Genomic DNA, 27,796 nt, shown 5'->3' with positions numbered 1-27,796 from the left:
TTGATCAAATTTGTCGAATTTATCGCGACCTGATGTGGGTCATTGAAATGCGAAGCCGTCCCTTTTGCTGTTGGTGATAACCAAATTATTGATTCCGGGTATTAATACTATATATATAATTGCGTTACGTTGTTTAATGAATTGTTCTCTCTCTCTCTCTCTCTCTCTCTCTCTCTCTCTCTCTCTCTCTCTCTCTCTCTCTCTCTCTCTCTCTCGTAGAGGAGGAAGAAACTAAACATTCAACAATGGCTGCCTTTAGAAACTCCACTTATTTCTTCTTTTTCTGGGCGATTTAAACACTCCAGGTTCTCCATCTTGGCCACAAAGTAAATATAATAATTGTAGATTAACCAGTGATAACAAAATTTGGCCCTGGTTTTAGGGAAATAGTTTTTTTTTAGCCGAAAAACTTGTCCAAAAATCACTCCATAACTTTAGCTGTAAACTTAGCCTAAATACCCACCTAGCCTAACCTCGCTCTAGTGACGTCACTGATGACGTTTCAGTGACGTCATTGTGGGTTTATCTTTTAAACCAGTTTGGGAAAGTGGCCCCTTTTGACCTTGTTTTGACGTTAAACCCAAAATATGGTTTAGCTGTAGGCCTATTTCAATTTTAAAAGTTTATGGCAGAAAAATATAATTTTTAATGTAGACAAAAAAAAGGTTAATTATGACAGGTAAAAATATCATGGCGCCAATTCACACCCGTAGAAATAAAGACTTAGAACCTACCCTAACCTTAACCTTGACATAACCTAACAGAGAGTTAATAAGACGATGAAAATGCCATTTTAAAGTGTCCTAAGGTTTTTAAAAGCAACTTGATGTGTATTGAACACTTTCCTCAACAATTTAAAGCATCATGTTAATTTGATATATATATGGAAGATTTTCCTGACCAACTTTATGGATAAACTAAAAGGTACAATGATTTCAGTACCTGAAGTTACCAGGACCTGATTATATGTTTTATTTTTAGGCTGAGAACCTGGAGGACTTCCAGTACGAGGACCTGGGGACTGAGGACACCTGTAGATCTTCTAGTGAATTGGGCAGAGACCTGGTATGCCCATGGGTACACACCCTGTACAAGGTAATTCCATAATAAAACTACAAGCGCTCTGGTATGGTCAATGACTGACTGTATGAAGTTGATTTTGAAACTTTATAAATTGTCTATGTTTTATGCGGCAACTGATTAAATTTTCATGATTTTTTAAAGTCATTTATGAGTTTTATGAGCATCTGGAACCTACTATTGTCCTGGAAGAGAGATTTGGTCTGTAGTAAAGTGTCAAAGTTAATTCTTTCTCTTTCTTAAAGTGTAGGCCTAGGTTGAATGGCTTGAGATTCAGTCACAGGGATTATCTGCTCATGGAAGTTGATGGATTTAGCCTGACACATGGAGAATCGTCAATAACCACTCTTTATCTCCTCAGGAAACTGTTACATCTAAACAAAAATCTACAATTTGCAAGACACAAATCTCACGCAGGAATTCAAGAAAGAAGATGGCTGACTTCAGGACAAAAATACATTTTTAATCATAAGATTTACATAATTTAAAGGACTACTTGAACTAGAATGGGGTTAAGTATATAAAGTATATACTTATAGTATACAGTACTTGGCCTGTGTTGGTTTATCAGGGTCATAGCAGTGCCTGTAGGCCTATTGTCAAGTAGAATCTATAGGAGTCTTAATGACAGTTCACTGAAGTTCAGGATAGCCTATACTGTATATTGCCTAAACCTGGTACTAGTTTGGTATTGGCTACCAGGTAGCTAGTATGGTTTAGTATACATAAAAAAAACCTGGTACTAGTTTTATACTGGCTACCAGGTAGCTAGTATGGTTTAGTATACATATAACAAACCTGGTACTGGTTAGATAATGACTGACATTAACTGTCAAAGATAAGATATACGACTCTGAGCTGTGATAATTATTTCTCAATTTTTCAAATCAATAAGTCTTTTAGATGCATAAACTAGCTTCCATTCAAGTGCTGATAGATTCTAGGTCTTACCATATCAGAGATTCTCTAGAATTCAAGTGCCAATAGATTCTATACATAACTATATGCCCTTAAACTTAATGAATCATATCAGAGATTCTCTGGAATTCAAGTGCTAATAGATTCTAGGTCTTGCACTGAGCTATGGAAATAATTGTACCTAAACTTAAGGATTTGGATATTTCAGAATTCAGTGTATTCATTGTTATTTCAAATGTAATAACAGTTAATTACAGTGTTACAGTGTAATGATTACAGTGTAACAGTGTAATGATTACAGTGTTACAGTGTAATGCCTGTAGTTATGTTTTAACAAGATAGATTTAAGGACTTGTGGCTTTGTTGAATGGAAATTGTCTGAGGCTATGGTAGGAATCAAAGGGGTGTTTTTGTAATTTCCACTGAATTCAAGTCATTCTTTTATAATTCCCATTGAATTTCAGTATTTTTTCATTAAATTCCCATTGAATCCCAGTAATTTTTTCGTGAAATTCCCATTGAATTCCAGTCATTGTTTCATATTCCCATTGAATTCCAGTATGGTTTCATATTCCCATTGAATTCTAGTAATTGTTTCATAATTCCCATTGAAATCCAGTAATTGTTTCATATTCCCATTGAATTCCAGTAATTGTTTCATAATTCCCATTGAATTCCAGTAATTGTTTCATATTTCCATTGAATTCCAGTAATTGTTTCTTATTCCCATTGAATTCCAGTAATTGTTTCATATTCCCATTGAATTCCAGTAATTGTTTAATGCAATTTCCAAATCAGGATTCAGTCAACTTCAATGATGAAAAATTCAACTTCAAAATCTGTATAATGCAAAAATTATTGCAAAGTCAAACTATTGTAATTATTACAGTGCCAAATTTTTGTAATTCCAAATTACTGTAATTATTGCAGTTCCAATTTCTTTTAATTCCAAATTACTGTAATTATTGTAGTGCCAAATTTTTGTAATTCATTCCAAATTACTGTAATTATTACAGTACTGTAAATTTTTTTTGTCATTCCAAATTACTGTAATTATCGCAGTACCAAATTTTTTTCATTCCAAATTATTGCAATGCCAAATTATTGTCATTCCAAACTATTGTAATGCCAAATTCTGTATTGGCTTTTATTGGACTTCTGTATTTCAGACTTTAGTTCAGTTCTCGCCAAGTCTTAGCCTTCGGTTACCTTTAAAATGTAATTAGTTACTTAGTTAGTTCTTAGTGCAACAAAGCAAGGGTGAAAACTATTTAAGAAAAGTCTAGTGGCACCAAAAACTCAAGAAAATTATAACTATGTTCAGTGGCTTTAATATTCAGTGCTTCCATTTCTAGTGGTACCAAAAACTCCTGAAAAATTATAAGTTTGTTCAGTGGCCCCTTGGTTAAGTGGGTAATGCAATCTGGGTATATTAAGAAAGGGTATGAACCATTGATTATTGAAGGGCATAGGTTGAAATATAGAAGTCCTTGTGTGTGTATATATATATATATATATATATATATATATATATATATATATATATATATATATATATATATATATATATATATATATTTACACTGTGTAAACAGAAAAGTGTAAAAACTGTAGATAGAAAGATAAAATTGGAAAGAAATTACAATAAAGAACTCCTGAGGTCAGCATTGCAGTGACTCTAGAGGAGAGAGAGAGAGAGAGAGAGAGAGAGAGAGAGAGAGAGAGAGAGAGAGTGAGTGAGTGAGTGAGTTAGTGTATCCTCAGCAAGAGGTATTATTATTATTATTATTATCATACTTATCATTATTATTATAACCCAGTCAGTTAAAACCAGCTTTGAAACCAACTCAAAATGGCTGAAGTTTCCCAAGTTGACAGATCGAGTCTCAAGATGTGGTGAAGCTTTATACACATATATACACTTTCCTTTTATTTTCCTAGACGTATATCAATGTTCCACGTCACTGCTGAAGAAATTCAGACTCTTTTTGAATGTGAAAACAATTGTTTGTGTACTAGGAGTCTAAGGAAGGTGAGACTTAGCCTAGGCTCAAGTTCAGATGCTTTGTTCGACTGTAGTGTCTAATGTAGTGTTTCTGTAGGTTTTTAACAGCCAGAAATTCGTTTCAGTGTATGTCTGGTGGCCATAAAAAACTCCTAGTTCATTTTTTCTATGAATAAGCCAAGAAATTCCATGACTTGTATATTTTTCGACATTGTTTAGAGCTATTTTTATTTTGAGATTTCATGAAGATTATTCTCCCAGGTCTTGTTACAGAAGTCAAGTCTCTTGTTTGTGTAATCCTGTACAAAACGAGGAACATCATAGCAGTTATGATTTAGATATTTCCGAATGTATTAGATATTGTGTATAGATTTACTTGTAAATGTTTGTGGATAAGGTTATTTTATGCGTCTTCAGAGATATTTATATATAACATTTATTTATTTTTTATATGGATATTGTCAAAATTTACTTTGAATATTTAGGTGCAAAATTCTCTGTATAATAGACTTCAAATTCTTCCATTATTCTCTAAGAATAATTTCCATTTCTGGGGAATTATAATTCTGAATTGCCACATTTCACTTAAGCATTATCAGATTCCATTGTTTAAAAAAATATTTCTCGTCTAATTTCACGCCTTTTTGTTGATGCAGCATTGAAATTTATAACTTGTATGGTTTCATTTGCAAAGATCAGAAAATATACTTTTTGGGGCCAGAATTTCTTGACTGGACTAACTGTATCATATGCTGGTCTGTCCTCACGACAGTTTACATAAATCTTTGCTTCAGAGACTCATTAATGATTAATAAGTAGTGAATAAGACTTATATCATAACAGATGTCTTTATAAATCTAAAGTAAGTGGTGTCAGATCATTCTGAGAATTGAAAGTTATCCTTCTGGTCGAGTACACGACAAAACTCTTGGTTATACACCGGACACATGCAATCTCTCCAAAAGGGGGTACCAGCTTGGGGTTCAAACGCACTTCTCGTCTCAAAAACCTGACACTTCATTCGTGTACTTGAAATAAAGGAGGGATAAATACCACGATGGTTATTGTTTAGGAGAAGTGTGGGGAAGCCTTGCAAAGTTCAAAACATTGTCAGGAATTAGACAGGAGTTGGGGTTCTGCTAAGCCTGTAGGAATTCTGACAAAGACTTTGGCTTAAGATTGACAGAAAACAAAATCATTTGACGAGTCTTTTGAAAAGGTAATGAGTAATGTGGCCATTGAGATATACCTTACCAAAAATCATGCAGGGATTTTGAGGTTGTGTGAAGTAATATCTAGTCTTCACTGAATACAAATGATAGTTGAGTTTGGCATTGTGTGTGTGTGTTTGTGTGTGTGTCAGTTCACAGCAGGTGAGTCTAATATTGTGTTAGTTTGTGATATTGTGTCTCAGATGGGACTATCTTGATAGTACAGTGATAAAATTCATGATTCGTCATCATACAACAACTACAGCTCAGGATATGCCAGTTTGTCTGAGAGTAATGTCTAGGATTCAGAAAATGTTTCAGATGAAACAGGATTCAGGAATCCCTGTTCTTGCTAGACTTTGGTTTAGAAAGTCTAACTTGAAGGGAATACTTGTTTGTGATATTCTCCCTTAAGTCATTCTGACTGTTTGTGGTTATATTTCCAGTTCTTTGTTTATAATGCTTTTGACCTCGTGCAGTTTGTTAGTCTGTAGTTGTCTGTATTCAGAAAGTCTGTTAAATTTAATTAAGTCTTCAGAAAGTTTTCTATCTTTCATTGGCTTTCAAGATGTCTGTGTTTGTATCCAGAAAGTCTGTTAAATTTAATTAAGTCTTCAGAAAGTTTTCTATCTTTCGTTGGCTTTCAAGATGTCTGTGTCTGTATCCAGAAAGTCTGTTAAATTTAATTAAGTTTTCAGAAAATTTTCTATCTTTCATTGGCTTTCAAAATGTCTGTGTCTGTATCCAAAAAGTCTGTTAAATTTAATTAAGTCTTCAGAAATGTTTTAATCTTTCATTGGCTTTCAAGATGTCTGTGTTTGTATCCAGAAAATCTGTTAAATTTAGTGGCTATTTTTCAGAAAGTCTGTCAGCTTTGATACCTTGGCTTTCAAGATGTCTGGGTTTGTGAGTTTTAGCCTGAATGGTCGTTTGTTTGTTATATTTTTAGCTAAGAAGTCTGTTGATATTTTTCAGGTATTCTCGTTTTTACATCATTTTGTTTATAAAATTCAAACTTTTTTACTATAAAATCTGCTCATTTGTGGTATTTTGGGCAAAAAATCTGCTAATTTCTGATATTTTGGTTATAAAATCTGCTAATTTCTGATATTTTGGTTAAAAAATCTGCTAATTTCTGATATTTTGTCTATAAAATCTGCTAATTTATGGTATTTTGACCAAAAAATCTGTTAGCTTGTGATTTTTTGGCTAAAAATTCTGCTGATTTCTGATATTTAAAAAAAAAAAACTTGCTAATATGTGATATTTTGGGCAGAGAATTTGTTAGAGATGATTTTCGATTGTACAGTCAGTTATTTTGCGTGATTTTGCCTAAAGAGTTTTTTCATTTGCAGTTTTTTTCCTGTCAAGATGCCTTCTGGTTTGAGGGAGGTTTTGCACAGAATGTCTGTTAGCCAGGGAGTTCTTAGCATTCAAAAGTTACCTAGTATTTGCTTAAAATGTCTGATATCTTTTGAGTTTTCTGCTCAGGAAGTCTGTTCTTAAGGTTTCTGGCTTGGAGGTCTGTAAATGTCTAAAAAATGTGTCTGTAAATGGCTAAAAAGTGTGTTTGTAAATGTCTAAAAAGTGTCTGTAAATGTCTAAAAATCGTGTGCCTGTACGTGTCTAAAAAGTGTGTCTGCAACTATCTAAAAAGTGTCTATAAATGTCTTAAAGCTTGTTTATAATGTCTAAAAAGTGTCTGTAAATGTCTTAAAAGTGTGTAAATATCTAAAGAATGTTTCTGTAAATGTCGAAAAATTATCTGTAAATTTTGCAAAAGTATGTCTGTAAATGTCTAAAACAGAGTGCCTGTAAATTTCTGAAAAGTTTGTCTGTAAATGTCTGAAAAGAGTGTTTGAAATGTCTTGAAAGTGCGTCTGTAAATGTCTAGAAAGTATCTGCAAAGTCTTAAAAGTGTCTGTAAATGTCTAAAATGTGTCTAAATGTCTAAAAAGTGCTCTGTAAATGTCTAAAAAGTGTGTCTGTAAATGTTTAAGAACTGTGTCTGTAAGTGTCTAAGAAGTATGTAAATGTCTAAGAAATGTGTCTGTAAATGTTTAAGAACTGTGTCTGTAAGTGTCTAAAAGTGTAAATGTCTAAGAAAAAATGTTTAAAAGTCCTCTAAATGTCTGAAAAAAAGTCCATAAATGTCTGAGAAGTCTGTCCATAAATATCTGAACAGTGTGTTGATAAAATGTCTAAACAGTTTGTCTGCATATGTCTAAAAAGTGTGTCTGTAAATGTCTGAACAGTGTGACTGTAAATGTCTAAAAACTGTGTCTGTAAATGTCTAAAAATTGTGTCTGTAAGTGCCTAAAAATTGTGTCCGAAAGTGTCTAAACAGTGTGTCTGTATATGTCTAAAAATTGTGTCTGTAAATGTCTCAAAACTGTGTCTGTAAATGTCTAAAACAGTGTGTCTGTAAATGTCTTATAAAGTGCCTGTTCCAAAGAGTTTTTAGCCTAGAAATGGTGTCAGTTTGGTAGAGGTTTTTAGGCCTAGAAAGTCTGTTAATTTTGTCTTAATTGTCAATATGAAAAGGCAATATTCAATATTCTGTGGCTACAGTTGCTTTTGGTCCTGTAGCCATAGTGAAGTGGGGATGCACAGACCTATTATTGTCAACATCATGAAATTTAAATTTTCATATTCAGTATCAAACTGCTATCTCCATTTTTAGGCAATTTTTAGTCATGTGACCCCATTCTGTTCAGCAAAACAAAGATGGATTCTTGTTATAAGTCCTGTGTTTTGTGAGCAATATGAAATTATCAATATTCAGCACAAAACTGTTTTTGGTGACTTATAAAACCTGGCAGCTTTAAAAGATTTGAGCAGACTTCACCTGAAGAAATGTTCCAATCACTTGCTGGACGTTTCACCACAATACCTCCCTAACATCTCCCTAATATCTCCTTAATACCTCCCTAATTACCTGGCAATGGGGTGGATTTTAGCAAGGCTTGTCACACAGAAAACCTAAAATTTGGCCTGGTGGTCCACGCGCAAGGTGAAGGCTGACGTTAGTCCGACCTGCTGCCCTGCTGGGGGAAGGAAGAACTCAGGACAGGAGGACATTAGCCTTGCACGTCTCTGCCCATTTACCTGACTCAATCACTTACATTGAATGGTGTCCTTGGGGGTCCTGTGAGACGAATTGGTGGGTTTTTTGGCAGTGGGGTGCCTCAAGGCGCCCTTGTTGTACCACCTGAAGGGGTTTGGGGCACTTGTCTGCTCTTGGGGGGCCTGTGTGTGTCTCTGGCGACGATTAATTGCTTTTGTTGTGACAGAGATTGCAGGATGACTTGTGAATTGAGATTAGGATTAAATATAATGAATTTTTTGCATGGTTTATTTGTTAAGGTCCTTTAAGTCCCTTGTTCAGGGAGACATCTGAAAGATATATAGACTTATTCCTTATTTTAAGTGAATCTTGATTGAAATATATTGAAAATTAAGATATCATCTGATTAAGCATACAATTTTGTTAGTTCTGAATCAATGAATTGATTTTTAAGTTACAAAAAATGTACTTTTGAGAAATATTGGTGCAATAACTAAGCCTAAAACAAATTATAATCGAAAAACCAACTAAATTTTCAATAAATATATCAGCAAAACTGTAGCCTACAGTGAGAATACCAGGCCATAATTGAAAAAAAAAGTGCTATAAAAATGTAATTTTGCAGAAAAATTGAAAGGAATAATAAAAAAATTCTTTAAAATACATTAAATAATGAATTTTAATATCTAACACTATCTATGTTCGTCTCTGGTCAAAAAGTGGTCCTGTAATCGTAATTAAAACCATTATATCAAATTTATACGCGAAAATGTCTAATTATATAACTATCAAGTGATAATTGATAATTTAAGTTCAGAAAAGTTCGATTAAATGGGAATAATTCGAGAGATAATTAAAGAATCTGAAGTCATTTACACATCGGCCTAGGCTTCACCAGCAAAATTTCTGACACATTTTAGAGAATTTTTATGTCAAATTTGACATCAGGAAGCCAAATTCTATGTCAAAATTAAAGCCTAGTGCTTTATAAATTGTTATAAATGCGTCATGACTCTAAATTTGCCGTTAAAATTGCCATTTTGACATAAAATATGATGGCAAAATACTGAAACTTGCCGAGGAATTGACCATGTGAGGCCTTTAAAATATTTCTTTTTAAATACTCTAAGTTATTTTATTCGACTCAATATTGCAAAATAATGCTAATTATATATATAAATATCTCTGAATGAGGATTAAATAGAATTATCAAGCAGTATTTCTGAGTAAATTAGCCTTGAAAGCTTTAAGTCTAGAAAAATGGCGAATATTTTCGAAATATTTAAGTTGCCGTTACGATCTTGTTGCTTGGTTTTCTGAGGGTTAAATTAGACCCGTTTTCTATGAAGAGAGAGAGAGAGAGAGAGAGAGAGAGAGAGAGAGAGAGAGAGAGAGAGAGAGAGAGAGAGAGAGACGGGGGAGAGAAAGAGAGCAACGTCAAAATATACGTGTTAATCCCGTAGACTTTTAGTGACGTCATTCGCTAATGAACTAGACTTAAAAAACAGAGAGAGAGAGAGAGAGAGAGAGAGAGAGAGAGAGAGAGAGAGAGAGAGAGAGAGAGAGAGAGAGAACTAGACTCACGAAAGAATTTCTGGCTGTAAAACTCTACGGGAATTTCACGCCATTTTATCATTAGTACTACGTTCGACCAAGGCTAAGTCTATGGTTACGTTACCCCCCTACCGCCCCCCAAAATCCCCCCTGGGGACGCCCCCCGTATCCAAACAACCTCCTTCCACATCCTAAAAGAGTCTACCATCCTTCAGAAGTGACGTAGAAAACAGGAATACTTTTAGGAAAGGATAAATGAAGTAAATAAAAGTATATGAAAGCTTCGCGACCATCTTGGCGCAAAGCTGTCTGCTTAAGTAAGCAGCCATTTTGAATCGGCTTCGAAGCTGTTTAATAACTGATTATGATAATAATAATATGATAATAATACCTTCTGAGGACACACACACTCACTCTCTCTCTCTCTCTCTCTCTTTCTCCCTCCCTCGGGGCATTGCAATGCTGGCCCCAGGGGGACGTAAAAATAAAAAATAAAAATATTCAACCTCCATATTTGTAACGATTCTCTGGGTTTAAATAAAAGTGTTCCAGGTTATTTAATGGTTTTTATTTCCCCAATTAACACTGTTTATACAAATGTCTCAATATATATATTTAAACAGGAATAATTACGCCATTAAAATATGTAAACAAGACCTATGACGTCACATGAAACGGCTCTATACCTTCAGCGTAAGGCTCACAATGGTATGATGACGTCACAGACGTCACCTAAAGAGAATCGATGTCAAATTACGTCATTAAACGTATAATCTTTTAGTAACGTTATGTTCATTACAACTGATTACCGTTACTTTAAAGTGACGTCACCGTTTACGACGTAATTACGCCTTTATTCAGTAGTTTTTTACTTATAAGTCTGGCGAAGGTATTAGAGCCTTTTCATATGACGTCATAAGTAGCTGTCATCTTCATCAACCCTTATGGACGGGGATTTCGATTCATAAAATTTCTTTTATGTTATTTTAATCAGATTTTTTTACTTGCTATATAGTGTCTTAGAACCTGAGAGAGAGAGAGAGAGAGAGAGAGAGAGAGAGAGAGAGAGAGAGAGAGAGAGAGAGAGAGAGAGAGAGAGAGAGAGAGAGAGAGAGAGAGAGAGAAACACCTTATCCAGACAGTATCTTATTACAAAGCAATGAAATGATTACGAGAAATATAAACTGATGATTAGAGAGAGAGAGAGAGAGAGAGAGAGAGAGAGAGAGAGAGAGAGAGAGAGAGAAACAACATACAAATATATTTGCCTTAAGCTCTCTCCCAGAGGTCGGGCACAAGGCCACTCTCAACAAAAAACCTAGACCTATATCCTCAGCAAAGTGAGGTCACCAAGCTGGTAGCTTGAGATCAGGTGCCCCTAAGCACATTTAAGTGACCCATGACGAAGGTAGAAAGGTCCACCTTGACATATGGTCAAATTCAGGTCCTTCTTGAAGACGTGACAGACAATTACAAGGTCAAAAAGTTACAGAGTACCCACATAGGTCTAATATAGACCTAAAGATGTCTCAACGAGAAGAAAGCCTGCACAAAAGTGGGGCTGGAATGTAGCCCCCTTCTCCAAAGATGTTTCAAACAACACAGGATACTAGGATCAAGTCCATGAAGATTTGGGGGGTCCTGGATCCTGCAAATCAAAGGTCCTGTCATCTCAGGCTGACCAGTGGAGAATCCTAAATGATTCTGACACAGGATCAGCACTTATTCAAGTTATCTGCCAACAGTTCTAACAGAAATAGCTAAAACTTCACTGACAAAGTTCAAACCTTGGTAAAAAGTTCCTCCGTTCTAAGCACTGAAACAAAGAGGACAGGAAATAGCAATACAAAAGAACCACTTTCCATATTAAGACTTTTCCAGCACTGAACTTCCAGCCAATGAAAGACCTCTGGAACAGATCAGGTTGGCATACCAACACTGCAGGAAGACTAAGGACCTCAGTTCTCCTCAAAAAGCAAGTGTTACATGAACTGCTTCAATGCACAGACACTACAAATGACAAAGAATGTCTGTTGAAGTAATTTTGATTTAGAATGGCCCACCAGGGCACCTTTTACCAAGCTGGAATACAATTACCACGACTGGAAAACAGATTACAAATCCTAGCCACTTTACCCAAAACACACAATGCACTCAAGGTTCATTTCTCCTAGAAAGGTCAGTTTTCTAAACAAGGTCAAACAGATGGTGGCCTTATGCAGGAGATTACAGACTTTTACAATCACTAATGACCTTTACAATCCATCAACTAGTACCTTTGCAACATGAAATACAATCTCAGGTGTTGCAAAACACTGAAGAATGTTTGCAATCCGAAGCAAAACAATTATTGTCTTCCCATAGACCTGTTCACTGTGAACACCAGAGAGAGAGAGAGAGAGAGAGAGAGAGAGAGAGAGAGAGAGAGAGAGAGAGAGAGAGAGAGAGACTTAACAAAACCCACACAAAATTTATTTGAAATTCCTTACGATAAAACAAAAACAAAAATCAAATTGCACTTGATAGACTCAATACAATAATTACATAATACAATACAGTCTAACCTTAGGCCTATAAAAAATCTCCATCAACCCTGAAATATCATTAGGCTTCATATTTCAGCAAGTTTGTATCCTTAACCTGTACCAAGTCTGATTTTTGTGAGGCATAGACATTCTAATCTGGACTGCACCTTGTGTTAACTGCCTTTCCCACTGTAAATATTTCCCAATTTGAATGAAATTGGCCCTAGAGTTTTCAGGCTGGCTGGGGAAAACTAAAAAAAAAAACTGATACAAACTTCAACAGCAAATAAACCAAAACAATAAATTCTTTAAATTAACAATAAACACAGAAATTTAAGTCTTTATTTGCTCTGTAGGCCTAAGCCTTGATTAACCTTATTTCTGAAATTAGTTCTGACTGAAATTTTGAAAGTATGGAGCATTATATTTGAATTTTGGAATTCTAATTGAAATTTAACTCAATATCTAATTTTTCACATTTGCATCTTCAACTGTTCATAGAATGGAAAATCTGGATTAACTAATGTTTTAAAATCAATATATTAACCACTTTCCATTTGTTGAAAGCCTAATTAGTACTGTTGGAAACCAAAAAGCATTGTTTAACAATGAAACAATCCCAAACACAGTATGTACATTCAGTGAAATGCACTGTTTGACAGCATAACAATACCAATTACGACCATACACTCTACACAGGTCCTGTAGTTACACTGTAACATGACACCTTCACGAAATACACTTCAAAAACTTCACCATTCTTTGTAAACCATCCTCGCCATTGCTGCACTGAAATAAACCTCTTATTTCCAACCGTACCTCAATTCTCAGTGAAGAGCAGATGACCAAATAGCAATTTTTACCTCTGGGGGAATGGATACCTGCTGAGTAAGTTCCTATATTGTCTACAGATGGGCCCACCTTAGCTAAAATTCTTTGTAAACAAGATGTATACAAGTTAGCAGAACCAGGGAATATTAAGGGAAGCCCATGCATAAAATAAAAGTTATATCACAAGTATAGAATCAAAACTAAGAACTTTGTGCCTATCAGATATAAAAGTCTTCTCACAATTGGGTATCTATACACAATACAAACATCTTGACTGTTTAGGAATAGGGGGAGTTAGATAAATAATAAGTTCTCATCATCCTGGACTCAGCAGGAGCAAGGTGACTACTAAAAGGACCCTCCTGATGGACTGATGAAGGAGAAGATAAAGTACATTGCAGATGCTGGTAAAAGAGAATATGGTCTACTTTGAAAACCAAAGTTGCATTTATAAAGGTGCACTTCATAGACATAGTGGTCCAAATAATGAATAAAAGTGAATCAAAGATTATCGTGTCCAGGGCTGCCTCTATTCTTGAACTGGCTGGTAGTGGGACTGTTCTGAACTGTGGAGAAAGACAAAAGAATTGGGTTTCTATTGTAGATCTAACTTCTCCAATTTTAACTTGTCAAAAATCCTCTGGGTGGGCCTTGGAACATTCTAGCTTTGCAACCCAGTGGTCTTGTACAGACCTTGCTATAACAACAACCAAGAATGTGTTTAACAAACATAACTTTTATGCTAATGAACTTTTACAACTATAACATTAATGACATAAATTTGCCAACATCCAAATGTGCAGTGATTCGTCTTCATCTATAAGGCATCTTCATTGCTGTATAAGTAATGTCTTCTCTCTCCCAGACTGTCCTGTAATGGAAGAAATGACAAATTATTATCTCAGTATTGTAATTTGAACAATTTTTCTTTAAAAATCTATGACCACAGAACTATAGAAAACTCCCAAAATGTATTTTAGTGTCAGTAACTCTTGTTCTGTTTGGATTCAATATTGGTAACTATTTAATTGAAAGTGATTAAAATAGTACAAACAATCCTAACACTAAAAGAGAATGGGTTATAAGTTGTCCATTCACAAAATACACAAACCATTTGTTGTATTTTTGCCAAACCCCAAAAGGAGCAGTAATCAATTTAGTGACAGACAATCCATTGATCACAGTCATGTTGCCAAATAAACCTAAACTTAATTGCTTGCAGCACATTTTGAGAAGGATACCCAGATACCCAGTGCCCAAACAAGGACTCTAGGGCAACTTTCAGGAACTGTAAGAACAGAATCCGCCGTTGCCGTGGGCCACGAAAAGCCAGGACGCGAGGGATCTGATATGCGTCCAGTGTCTTCAGAAGTATATTGACTGTCCTACATTCCAGATGCCTTTCCCCACTACCTCCAGGTACATGGAGAGTTGGGGGCTAAGAGGTCAAACCTGTAGGAGCAGAAGAAGACACACCGGCGCAAGCGCGCTCACATCTCCGCGAAGAAAAGAAGCTGTGATGGATGAGGTATAAAAGCTTATACATGTACTCAAGCCACTTCATCAAGGCCAAATCTTAATCTCTTGGAAATCCATATGAACATTGGGCTGCACAAACTTGTAACTACCCTCAGGGCATGACCCGACAGGGACCAGCCAACTAGGGGTAACCCAATCTACACTTCCCTTAGAAGTTACGCCACTGAGTACGGGACCTCACCTCGGCCTCAGAGCAACAATAGTACCTATGTGACCTTTGCAAATTAAACTGCTCCACTTTACTTATAGACCTGTATCTGTTTAAACAGTAAATAGAATGGCTCACCTGTTCTAACATTGGCCATCGCCCCATAAAAAACACAGAGTTCCCACATTGTTATAATTCCATACGATCCTCCTCAGTCCAGTCGCTTCGGAATCAGCCAAGGGGCATCCAAAACGTGCGTACGATCCATTACAGGCCTGAAAAGATTCACTATTTAATATCCTGTACAATTTATCTGCCGTGTCCAAGAACTATCCTGTTTTTAAAGATCCCATTTAATGAGTATTCGGCCCAAACAGCAATGATAAGAAAATCCACAAGAATTGTAAGATTACTTAAGGGTTAAAAGCATAGGTGCTACTATAGTAGGCGGTCTACATGCGCGGTTCTAGCTGTTTCGCTGTGTTTAGCACTAGCCTTTAATGTAGGAGTATTCATCAGCATGAGCTTAGTAACATTTGTTGAAACTTGGTAAAGATGTGGTCAATTGCTACCAAAATTTGACTACCATGAGCCACCACTTTTTCCTATGGCATCAAGGACTATGTGGGATGGTTGAGGTTGAATTATGCTAAGAGGCTTAGTTTTGTATACCAAAGAAAAATAAAAATTAGTCCTAATTCACAAGTGTTACATTTGTTCCTAAAGAAACACAAAACTTCACCTGGAAGGTAATGTTTCTGATTATGACAATAAGTAGGAGACCAAGAATTCCTATAAACTCCTACATACTTCAGATCAGGGATTCTAAATTGTATGACATTACTCTTTCATTAAGTTTGGGCACAGTTGTTGGCCTACAATTCCTTCCTCTGATGCTACAAAACTACATAGCCTACCCCATAGCATGAGGATAATTCTTTAACAGTTCCATAAATGCTTGGCTAGGCTAACCCATTGCAATAACCAAGTCTAACATGGGGGAACCACAGAACAAAGCCACATCTCTAAGAGCTAGGTTAGGTAAGGTAGGAAACTGGTACCTTAAATGAGGTTATGCTACTCTAAATCAGTCTTTCCCTCTATAAAAAATTAAAATAAACCATTTTCTAAGTTGGGGCTAGGCTAACACATTCCAATAGCAGTTTATATACAAGGGAACCTCAGTACAAAGCCATACTTCTAAGGGTTAGGTTAGGTTATAGGTAGGGTCCTGGTACCTTAGGTGAGGTTAGTTTACCGTGCTTTTAAGGTATTCTCCTCACCAAAAATAAATAAATATCCTGTTTCCCACTGTCTGTGGCCCAGTCTGTTACCATTTGCTATAGGCTACTGTACGTAGGGTCGTTCTGAGGTGGGTTAACTAACCAATTTTGGTTAAAAATGAAGATATATTAAATATAAGAATATCAAACTTGTCAATCACCTTTAAAACTACTAGAATGAACCACAACTCACCAATTTTAGAATAAATAGCTTTGTAGGTAGGCTAGTTAAATGCACTGTTGACCCTGAGGGGGGTTGGGGGGAGTCTGGGCTAAGTTTGTTTTTAACCTAAAAAAAACAATAATTGACATAAAACTTTAGCCAAGTCATAGCCTAGTACGAACTTGCCTCTGAAACTGTTTCCTCTCTATCCTGATTCCCTTCAAAAGGAAATTGTAAGACAAAGATGGCCTCGGTCTTCTAGCCTACTGTCTATAAACTCCCAAGGAGTCTATAAGCACATCTCGTTTTCCAGCCTAAAAATCATCTACAAATCAACAAAGATTATCTATTCCATTAGATCTTACCTTTATCTTTCTCAGTTGTGCATCAATTCCATCATTATGGTCGTTACTTTTTAGTATTTCTCTACAATTCCACTGTTTCATCTTGCAGGGAGATTCCAAGATGGCGGCTGACTAGCTGTCAGATGCCTGACCACCGTCCCCTCTTCTTGAGAAAATCTGTAGAGACAATAGAATGTCAAGAAGGGTCCTGGTTCATCACAGTTGCGTGCACAGACATTACTAAGATTAAAAGCAGCGTTTCATGCAACTTAAAAAGCATCTTCTAGCTATTCAATCTCAATTTACTGTTCCTTCTTCTCTGCGACAATGATTTCACGTGCTATGGGATGTCTCTTTCACTTCATTTATCTTAAAATTGGTCCTATAGTTACTTTCTCCCTTCAGGAGTCTGCAAATTTGGAGGCAAAACTTTCAGTTGTGGGGGCCATAGGTGGGTCCAAGATATTTTTTGGGGACCCCCAAAGAAAATTACACAAAACTAATGTACCAATTCTGTAATTAGTAAAATATACTTTTCTCGAATGTATATAGGAAAATGCATATAAGAAAATAGTACTTGAAATTATAGAGCTCAATTTTCAATTATTTTTCAACTCTTACTTTATGCTAATGCATCAAATATTGTCAGGGTTAAAGTTTAGCTACAAAGGGAATTTCAACTGGGGGGCCAAGCATCTGACTTGGGGGGCCTGGGCTCCCCCCTGTCCCCCCATAGCAATGCCACTGACTCTACACTGTAGTGACAAGCAAATCTCTACTCTGCAGTGACAAGGAAAGCCCAAGAACTGTAAATAAATGTGACAGGAACTCTGGCAAGTTTAAACGGTGCATTACAAGTAGGTGAGGGGGATGAATTGAGCAGAGTAAATACAAAGGCTTAGAGATCAGAGGTAGCTCTAATCAATTAGCCAAAAGAACGAGACAATGAATAACACAGATGGAGAATATTAAGATGCTTAAAAATAAACTGAGTATTTCTATACATAAGTGAAAAAAAACTTTTACAAATTCATCTGTAGAGATACATATATACCCTTATAACATAGAACAAGCAATAAATATATGACATATCAGCTTACCTGATCACTGACAGAAATCCTGTATGGATAGTGACACTGTGAAGGTTCTTTTGAAGACAGTAGAAACCTTAGGAATTCCTATCAAAGTAGATTGGGAATGTGGCCTTAAATATAGACAATGGTAAAATTAGTATATTGATATTCAGTGGCTGGTGTAGGAGGTGGATATAACTTCCGGACAAAGGAAAAATTAAACAAAAAGTGAGCTGTTACAAAGGCAAAGAGGAAAAATTAAACAAGAAAGTGACCCCTTACATATGTACTTACTTAATATCACAACTTCTCTCTGGAAATAAACACCTTATCCCTTCTGCCACCAATGAAAATAAGTAACCAATCACTAAAATAGACTTATTTTACATTAGACAGTGAATAAATATATAGGAAACTGATTCAAACAAGATCATATACTGCAATATTCCTGTATTTTAAGAGCATACATATGTATTTTTTTTTAAAAGGTCTTTTGGACATTGATCATCATTCAGGAAACATTTCTGTATCTCCATCTTACACGGATCACATGAAAAAGAAACAGGAACAATAACAGACCTTTACGGAGGGAGGGAAGAAATGAGAGAACACTATCCGAAATGATACACGTACAAAAGATGATTATTTTTTTTTCCTCGGCTGAGTTATCAGACAACTCTGCTCTGCTGTCAACATACCAATGTGTCAGTAGCCACTGATCAAGTGAGTTACTGATGCTGAAGAAGCCTTGGTTATGGACCCCTGATTGATCATATGTAGGTTTTGAATGAAATTAGAATGACAAATACTTCTTCTTCTTCTTCTGTCTTTGAAGTAAGTTGATTTTGAGACACACACTTAGTAGAAAGAACATTAAACAACACAAATCAGACTTGGGTTTGGAAACTAGCATCATTGTCAAGCTACGGGATAACGATTTGATTTGGGAGGGGGAGAGAGAATCACGTATGCGTGTGTTCGTGTACGTTGCGCGTGTGAATGCGTATACATATATGTATTGTAGTTGTGTACAATTAACAATACCCAAACGAAGAATCACCCAAACGATAAACTACAATAATGAGTAACAATCATCTAAGGGAAGAGACGAACAAAATAATTGAAACGAAATTATGCTGCGTAAAACTTTTTCGCTCCGCTTTGATATTTCCAGTCGTGTCTAGGCCTACGTGGGCCTATGCTATTACATCTCTTTGCTGTCAAGGGACATCTAAGTAGGAGGAAGGTTGAGGAGGGGAAAGCAGAGTGAGAAAGGGGGTAAGGGGGAGGAGGGAGGGAAGGAGGGAGGGAGTCATTTCTGCTTGCAAGCAGGGGGGGGGAAAGGTTTTCCTGCTTTTACAATTACTCTATGTGTAAATGACTTCTCTTAGACAATTAGCTTGTTAAGTCTTTTGTGTACAGCGTTTTAGCATTGTTTAAGTATACCATATATACATTTATATAATCATATATATATTTATTTATATATTATCTAATATTTTCTTGAAGATAGAGGTACAAAATATTATTTACAGCTTTCTTCACTCACTCACGAGAAAAACTGGAGCCCAACAAAAGTGTAGGTGTCGTGACATATATGATTCACACGCGTTGCTCGTCTTATCTTATCAGACTAAAAAGCTAAACATTATGATTTTTTTTATTGGATTTTTTTTTTGTCAAGACTCTTTTTTTTTCCGGTCAATGGCACCCAGTGTTGCTTAGCCCCCTTCAGGAAAAGTTAATCATTCGAAAAGTCCCCACAAGCAATGGAAAATGGAGTAGTAACTCTCACATCAATCTTACTGTACACCAACAGGAATTCTTGCATGTTTTCGCCTTGAAGGTCGAGACTGTGTTCCCTAAATGCCTCTGGAGGACTCGAGACGAGTTCCTTGCTTCAAACAGTGTTTACTATCTCCGTGGCATCGCACCTCTCTGAGTCTAAGGGTCTTTTATTGATTATTGCATTCACTGTTACCAATTCCTTTTTTGCATACACTTATTGCATTGAAGTATCAATTCAACGTAGGATTAAGGAACGCTCGAACGAGCCAGTTCATGTTATATGAAAGTTTGGACAGAGGACCTGACAACAAACTCACAAAAAATGGGGGAAATGAACAGATAGATTAAAAGATATGCTAGCTATTGCATTTCTGTGGTTTCCCCTTACAGTAACTGTGAGTTCCCATCTTTAGGGAGTTGTGACCACACCATGCCAGGTATACCAAGTTGCCAGAACAAGTCGCCTGGTCTTGAATGAAATTATCCGTAATTCCTGAATTCCTCAAGTCAAGAGCTTCACTCATCCAGTGCCCCCATTACAGGGGGGAAGGCCTGATACGTTTCACTGTCTTTGTCACAAATGAATGGAGTGTAGTGATGGTCAGTTTCCCCAAAATGGCTACAGTGAATTCGTGTAACAGAAACGATGTCCTCAGTTCTTGATTGCAGAAGCCAAGAGCTTTTAACCCAGTGGCTTTGTCCAGCCTAGATGCAAAACCCAGGATAAGAAGGAGGAAGGTACAAATGGTAGGCTTTCACCCAAAACAGTTGGTAATAGACCTGCTTCCTGAAAAATGGCATTAAGGTGGGAAAACAAAGAATAAATGTGATAAGAGGCAAGGAGAGGAGAATATTGTCTTGGCATAAATAATGAAGAAGTACAATTGGATACCAAACACAGTAATATGTCTAGAAGTCTGGACACACAGACCTAAATAACCAATATCAAACTCTGACAATGAAAAATGAATTCACAATGTGACATTACACTTCCACCAGTGGTCTTATGCAAGTGTCCAGTCTCTGAGAGTGTCTGTCATACCTTTGCAACCAAAGAACAAGCCTTGATTGGCAGGACAAGAAGCACTAACTGGGATGAAATGGTGACGGAAGGTGAGCAGAAAGAGGAACAAAGGGAAGACACAGGAGGTGATGGCTAGACCTCTGTCTATCAGTGACCACTAGCATCAAAGGCCTGTTGAAAAGAGGTAAACCTAGAAGAAATGATTCTCATGGGCTCCTGACACCTGGTCTGACGAAACCGTAGCCTTCCAGAGGGCACTGAGACCTCATCACAGCAAGAATCCCAGGACTACAGGGACCTTGTGCAGGCAGATGGCTTGCCTCTCCTGTTCAGAAGGTTCTGAACTGCTGTGGCAATCACAGGACTACAGGAACCTTGTGCAGGCAGATGGCTTGCCTCTCGTCTTCAGAAGGTTCTGAACTGCTGTGGCAATCACAGGACTGCAGGAACCTTGTGCAGGCAGATGGCTTGCCTCTCGTCTTCAGAAGGTTCTGAACTGCTGTGGCAAAGTGCTTTCTCCTGAAGTTCAGTCTCCTGGTTGGTTGCTTGTCCCTAGCACACTGTCATCAAGGGGCTTTCCCTGGGGCCTGTGGAGGAGGGCAGAAGAGCACTGCTGCGTGAGGGACATGGCTGAGATGTGGAATCGCAGGCTTCTGTGGCGTTCAAAGGCTGAGAGCACTGCAAACCTTACTCTCCCTAACTCCGCATCTCTCAGATTCTAGCCTGGCCATTCAGTCGTAGCAACAATTCCTCAGAGTATGTATGTGTCCCTGGAGTCAAATGCCTCGCAGAGGAAGTCTCCTGGATACAGTGAAAATAAAAAGCCTCACCAAGGCCTTGGAAGTGATTCCAATACTAAGAGTTTGCCAAGCACCATATGTCTCCAATAGTCTGAAGCTGCTGTGTGCAAAACTGCGCTGTATGTAGAATTTACAAAGACAAGTACCTTTGTTTTTCCAGCCTTTAAAACAAAACGTGAAAAGGTAAACCAAATCTTGATTTTCCTGTCTTTTCCTCCCAGTTCTCTAGCCAGTCAAACAAGTTTGTTTACCAGTTAACTCTGATGAAAATACAGTGATACAGTTAATATTTTAACCCAGATTCCCAAACCTTGATTTGTACACAAGACAATAGTTGTAAGAAAAGTCTCAATATTGGAGTAAGACCCGTTTGAAAAACAGCCAACACTACAAAATATTATAAATACAAATAAACATTATTAACCAGGGGGTATACAAAAGGAAATGTTCAAAACTGACCTAACTAAATGTCAAAATTCTTCAGCTCAACATTGTCATTTTACTGCAGTTTTTCGTTTTTCTTCCATGTCTTTTTCGTTCATCTAGGAGCATAACCTAATTAATATTAAATACAATAATTAGTACTTAACTGCTAAATTCCAGTCCTGCTGGAGTTTGTGGGGTAAAACTTGACTTCAGTTGGACTGTGTCATGCCAGATGCAGTGAGGAAACTCTGTGTCAAGGTGTTTTGGAGGCAAGGTCAGGCAGTTAATACCCAGCCTGGCCCAGCTTAGGCCTACAGGCGACAGTGACGCAAGCAACTGAAGTAAAGTTTTCCCTTGTGTGGGTACTATGGGCCAAACTGACAAAATTATCAGGCTACGTTATCTACAAAACAGGTGATTATTCTTTTTATAGAAAACATCAGTCCAGGGATCAACCACTCTCAATCTTTTTCAACCTGAAGCCTGCTGCTGTTTTTGATTGCCAATTAAGAAAGTTTTCCTTAGCTGATAACAGTCTCTACTGAAAGATCATTTGGTACAGAAGGTTTTCCTGTGGATTTTTAGGATTCCCACACGTCATTTGATCCAAAAACCTGCAGATAATTTACAAACAGTCCTCCCCAGACACTGGGCTGGGTTACAGTGTCTCCAGGTGAACTGCGAAAGGGTTAATTTGGACTAGACAACATGCCCCTTTCAACACGACTTCAGGATAAGTTCCTCTCTGTCTTTCAGGCCAAAACAATCAGCCCCAAAAAAGCATCATGCATAAATAGTCCTTTCAATGTTTAAAGTACAAGTATCTACAATTATTCTTCAGCATGCGACCTTTTAACTGAGGTTCAAATGGGATAAGAAATTTATTCTATCAGAGGCACACTTTTGGAATGTTTCACTAGACTATGTTTTACAATAGAGAGAGAGAGAGAGAGAGAGAGAGAGAGAGAGAGAGAGAGAGAGAGATTCTGAGTGAAATTGAAGGACAAGTCAAGAGAAAGTGGACACTCAAATCAATGTTTAAATATCAAATGTGAATCTGTTATAAAAACCAACAGAGGATCATTCAAAAACTGGACACATTTCAATGATTGTATAAGATATATATAAAAGGTGCCTGACACCAACCGCTGACTGATATACGATACATTCCGTCACCCCCTTGCAAAACTATGCATAACGTCTCACACGCTCCCAGAGATTGTACAGTTGCTCAACAAAGCTTAAGAGTAAAGGGACACAAAATGCAACCGGGTGAAGAAGTAGTTTGATACAGATGTATGATTCTGCTACGTGTTAAGTATTCCAAGTCATGCTCACTCCATGCTCCCGAGTTGCCAAAGGGCTGTATGCAAAGACATGCTCTCTATTCCAAAGAAAAGCTAAGAAGTCTTTGAAGCTAACTTTCAAAGCTAAGTTGCTCTAAGGGAGACATTATTCTTGTGTGGCTAAGTTCTCTCGACTATCCGTAAAGTGTGGAAACTGAATTCTGTAGCAGTTTCGGAGTTTATGAGACATTGTTGATGTCATGAACAATATTTGTGTGAGTTGGGTGTCTGTCAGTAGTTACTGGTGATTCTACAAGGGGTTTGTACCATAGTCTGCCAACAAGCATCAAAGGACCTCTGCCAACACTTACAAGCCTCACTGAGGGGTGAGACTCTGCCAACTCTTACCTCACTGACAGGGGAGACTAACACAGCTGGTATACCCACACTTCTAATCAACTTAGTTCCCAATATAATGAAAGGATTTAAAATATGAACTGTGGAAATGACACTGCAAAAAATGGAAACCAACTGAAAGACATAACTACCCATCTGAAGCATCATTCAGCCACTGTCAGTACAGTGGCAATTCTGAAAACCCTGTCGACAGACCTATACAGGTGAAGAATTTCCTATGTTTCATGGATACTCTGTTCACCTGTTGCTTATTTCCTTGGACTGATAGCTAGAAATGGCATTTTGACCCTAGTGAGACCCTGGTAACATCCAGTTTCAAGTCCCCTTTAAAGGGCGTTGAAAGCCTGTACATTCGCCAGAATTTATACAACCCGTCAATTTTGTCTTCATGTTGATCTTAGCTGCTCTATAGCCATTTTCTTGGATCCGCAGAATCTGGGCGAGTTGACGTTGAAGAATTTGGACAGTAACTTTGCCAGGTGAGTCAGCGATACAAGCCTAGGTGAGTCAGCGATACAAGCCTTGCAGTTAGAACCCTTGCTAGGAGTAGGCAAACCAGGCCATAGCAGTTAGAAACCTCAGAGAGAGTTAGTGAACCAAGCCTTTGCAATTATAATCCTTGCTAGGAGTATGACAAACCAGGCCTTAGCAGTTAGAAATCTCACATTGAGTCTGCAAACCAAGGCTTGTGGTTAAAAACCACTCAGAGAGTCAGAGAACCAAGCCTCTGCAGTTGGAAACCTTCCTAGGAGTAGACAAACCAAGTCTTAGCAGTTAGAAAAGTCACAGAGAGTCAGAGAACCAAGCCTCTGCAGTTGGAAACCTTCCTAGGAGTGGACAAACCAAGTCTTAGCAGTTAGAAAAGTCACAGTGAGTCAGAGAACCAAGCCTTTGCAGACTGTGTTGGCAGAGTTCATTTAACCTCGATGGCTGATCAAAAGTCTAAACGATTCGAATTCTAAAAAGTCTGAGCGTACGAGTCAATTTGCGAAGTCTCTATATCTGACTGAGGACTGTTTGGGGTTAGAGCCAATTGATTATCACGTGAGCTTGCTCACAGCAGGTTGCCTAAAGCCTCTTTTTCTCACAAAATAAACAGAAAGAGATTGTGACCTGCTGGCTTCTTCAGAGATGAACCTTCGTCATACTCGAAAATATCAAAATATTGCCATTTAAAAGATGCAAGTCTGTAGGACATTCAATAGTTGCAGTTTTTGGACAAAAAAGTGTTTAAACCAAGAGCTAACACTACACTGTATCCTGTACAAGGGAAACTGATCCTGTGTCTAATGTATACATGTCATTTACGATGTGCTTTCAGTTTCATGATTATACAGACAAAGAAATGGGAAATCACAAACACAGCTTATTCATAAAAAACTGACATAAAAATTCCATCAACAGTAACTTTTACCTCTTGCAATACATGAAAGAATCGAAGAGAATGACTTCTCTATTCACTCTCTGCTCTAAAACAACTGACATAATCATCTAAAATAGGACTTAGTTCTTAAAAAGCAATTTTGTGGTACCTCAAACAGCTGGATTATAAAAACACACTTCAGCATATTCTGCAAATGCTCACAATGGTCATAACTTAACCAATACAAAGATCTTAGGTTTCTGTAAGGACAGTGCTGGCTAGATATGAGTGAAAAACTTGAGATAGCAAAGTTAGAGAACCCCCCACTGTTAGGTGGGAAGGGACTTAACCTAACTTAGCATAGGGGCACCCTGAAAAAATTTATTTTTGTCTTGATACTACATTCCCATCAACACTAGAACCGACCTCAAAATCTGATCCCACAAAATACAGTATCTTCCACTTACAATTTCTGGTTTTTTTACAAGGCATACCAATTTCAAAAAGGACTCAATATGCTCATTAATACACTGGGAACCCCAAATTAAAACTGATACAGGTGGGACCTCACCACTGTCACAAATCTGACCAGTACATTAGAGACAAACTAACAAAAACATGGTGACCTGCTTCTTAAAATCCTCTCAGGACCCTACATCAGGTTAGGTTAAGTCCTTGCAGAAGTTACCAGCTAGCCTTTTCCTTTACAGGCACCTTGAAGCTTTACTCTCTCACATTACGTCATGAAAACCACCCTTGAAAGATGTACAAGTCTGAAATGACAGGATCCAATGGCCTCACACCTTACCATACCTTAGGGAAATAAGAAAATGTTGAATGTTGTGCTCATTTCACGATGAATTCCAAGCTAGGGCATAGCAATGGAACCATACACGTACACAAACACGTGGCATGATGTGTTCCAAGCTAGGGCATAGCCATGGCACCATACACATACTGTATATAAACACATGGCATGTGTGTATGCACGCGTAACTGCATACATTCATTCACTTGCATGTTTATACACGTGACACCAATTCACTCTCTCACTGAAGTGATCAAGAATGCAAATGCTCTGAGTTTTATGGCACAAAGTAAATATATTACACTGAAAGACTTATTTCAAGCGCGAGAAAGTAACATAAGTCTTTTGTTTTTTGTCTTTTTTGCTAAAAGAAAAAAACAAAAATCAACAAAGTGAAAACAGAAAATATATATATATCACCAAATTTATTTATATATACATATTCTCACTGGACCCTCCTCACAAACTGCTTGTGTGTATGTTTGTGTGTGTGTGTGTGTGTGTGTGTATGCATGCATATGTGCGTGTGCTATCTCGCAATTTCACGTCCTTTCTCGTCTCATTTCTTGTTTTTATTTTGAAGTCTATCAGTAAAGTGATTCATATATTTGAGTTATCACTTGATTACACTAAAGTAAATCCACTTAGTCGTCTCACTTGCGTCTTGGGAGTTAAAATATAAACAAGACTCATGCTTCTTCTTCTTCTTCCTCTTCTTCTTCTTCTTCTTCTTCTTCTTCTTCTTCTTCTTCTTCTTCTTGTGTGACAGTGTCTCAGATAAACAAAGAGACAGGGAATTCTCCTCGTCACCAGACACCACAGAATTTGTTTATATACAGAAAATGTCCTGTTTTCTGTCTTTTAAGGGGAGGGATTTTTCTGGGGGGAGGGGCCTTCTTTGGACCTGATAACCTTTTCCTTCCTCAGACATTTCAACGAACACATATCACCAAGTCTAAAACCATCTATGACTATAAGAGGTTTTTTTATTTTGGGGAGGGGAGGGGGAAGGGGAAAAACATTATATATATATATGTATATATGTATATAAAGAGTTCCCACTTAAAAAAAAATAAGCAAGAGAACCCTTTTTTTTTTTTTCGAGTTTATAGACACACCCGTTTTCTGGTGACCTCGACCTCTCCAGAGACGAAGTCAGATCATTACAGTAGGTATTCCCTCTTCTTCTTCTTCTTTTAGATATCTGCCGCTGGCACCGCTCCCTCTACTCGATAATGAGGCACTTTGGTAGATGGAGGTGTAGATGGTGAAAGAGCTCCGGGGTAGCTCCAGGGCAGTTGGTGAGCTCCAGCTCCTGAAGGTGCCGGAGTTGGACTAGCGAGGACAGTCCTGCCGAGGTGACGAGCGAGCAGCCTGGGGGAAGAAGAAGAAGGCGTCTCGTGAGTGAAGTTGACGGGACTGGTGGCGTTCCTGGTTCCTAACAACCTACTGGTATTTAGCTTTTGTTTTCTTCCTCTCTAGAAATGAACCTTTTCTTAATTATGTATTGATGTCTGTCCTTAAATGAAACCTGTAGCTATCAAATAAGGTAAACAGTCTTGTAGATGGTGAAAAGCAATATTTGGAAGTGATAGGTGGAAAGAAAGACTAATAGCAGATGGTGGAATATAACTTTTCAAAGTGATACATGAAAAAATAGATTAATGTCAGCTGGTGATATTAAATTCCAACTCAAAAACTAAAAAAGATATATACTATATGTATACCTGACTATCGATTCTTAATTTCCTCGCTGATAGATTTATTTAATATACTAAATATATACCAGACCATCAATTCTTGATTTGTAGTTGAGAAATAAAATTGTCACATTTTGGCTGAAAAATTGCTTGAAAAATCATGAGTGATTCTGAGCAGATTCCTGACCTACAAACAACTTGAAAATAAAACAACAAAAAAAACCATTCCAGACTAGCTAGGGAGACCTTGTCCAGGTTTCTGGAAAGTCCTTTGGTTCCCAACCTACAAACTACTGGAAAATAAAAAAAAAACTCCATTCCAGGCTAGCTAGAGAGACCTTGCCCAGATTTCTGGAAAATCCTGTGACACCCAACCTACAAACTACTGGAAGACTAAACTACAAAAAACCCCCATTCCAGACTAGCTAGGGAGACCTTGTCCA

The 27,796-nt window shown here is 37.3% G+C and overlaps 1 protein-coding gene and 2 long non-coding RNA genes across 5 annotated transcripts in view; 1 reads left to right on the top strand and 2 right to left on the bottom strand.

The window, feature by feature from the left end:
• Positions 1–85: 85 nt before the first annotated feature.
• On the top strand, positions 86–3,009 carry LOC136856219 (uncharacterized). Its single transcript, XR_010858282.1, has 3 exons — positions 86–326; positions 982–1,095; positions 1,442–3,009. It is a non-coding gene; the product is annotated as an uncharacterized lncRNA (long non-coding RNA).
• Positions 3,010–10,387: 7,378 nt separating this feature from the next.
• On the bottom strand, positions 10,388–17,161 carry LOC136856301 (uncharacterized). The gene is made up of 3 exons (XR_010858308.1): positions 16,690–17,161; positions 15,017–15,153; positions 10,388–14,062 (listed from the first exon to the last, which is right to left on the bottom strand). It is a non-coding gene; the product is annotated as an uncharacterized lncRNA (long non-coding RNA).
• Positions 17,162–18,174: 1,013 nt separating this feature from the next.
• The window catches only part of LOC136856300 (F-box/LRR-repeat protein 16), a 79,449-nt gene continuing 69,827 nt past the window's right edge, over positions 18,175–27,796 (bottom strand). The window contains exons 4-5 of one of the 3 annotated variants that reach the window (XR_010858306.1): positions 21,004–27,027; positions 18,175–20,851 (exon numbers count right to left, since the gene is read on the bottom strand). Coding sequence is in view for 1 of the 3 variants with exons in the window: in XM_067134050.1 (XP_066990151.1) it covers positions 26,879–27,027 (149 nt within the window). In the remaining 2 variants the exon portion in view is untranslated. Of the gene's footprint in view, positions 27,028–27,796 lie in introns of all 3 variants that reach the window. The other 2 variants (XR_010858307.1, XM_067134050.1) reach the window with 2 other exon arrangements.

Source organism: Macrobrachium rosenbergii, chromosome 35, assembly GCF_040412425.1.
Source record: "Macrobrachium rosenbergii isolate ZJJX-2024 chromosome 35, ASM4041242v1, whole genome shotgun sequence".
In the NCBI taxonomy this organism is placed as follows: domain Eukaryota; kingdom Metazoa; phylum Arthropoda; class Malacostraca; order Decapoda; family Palaemonidae; genus Macrobrachium; species Macrobrachium rosenbergii.
This window is presented reverse-complemented; position numbering and strand designations above follow the sequence as displayed.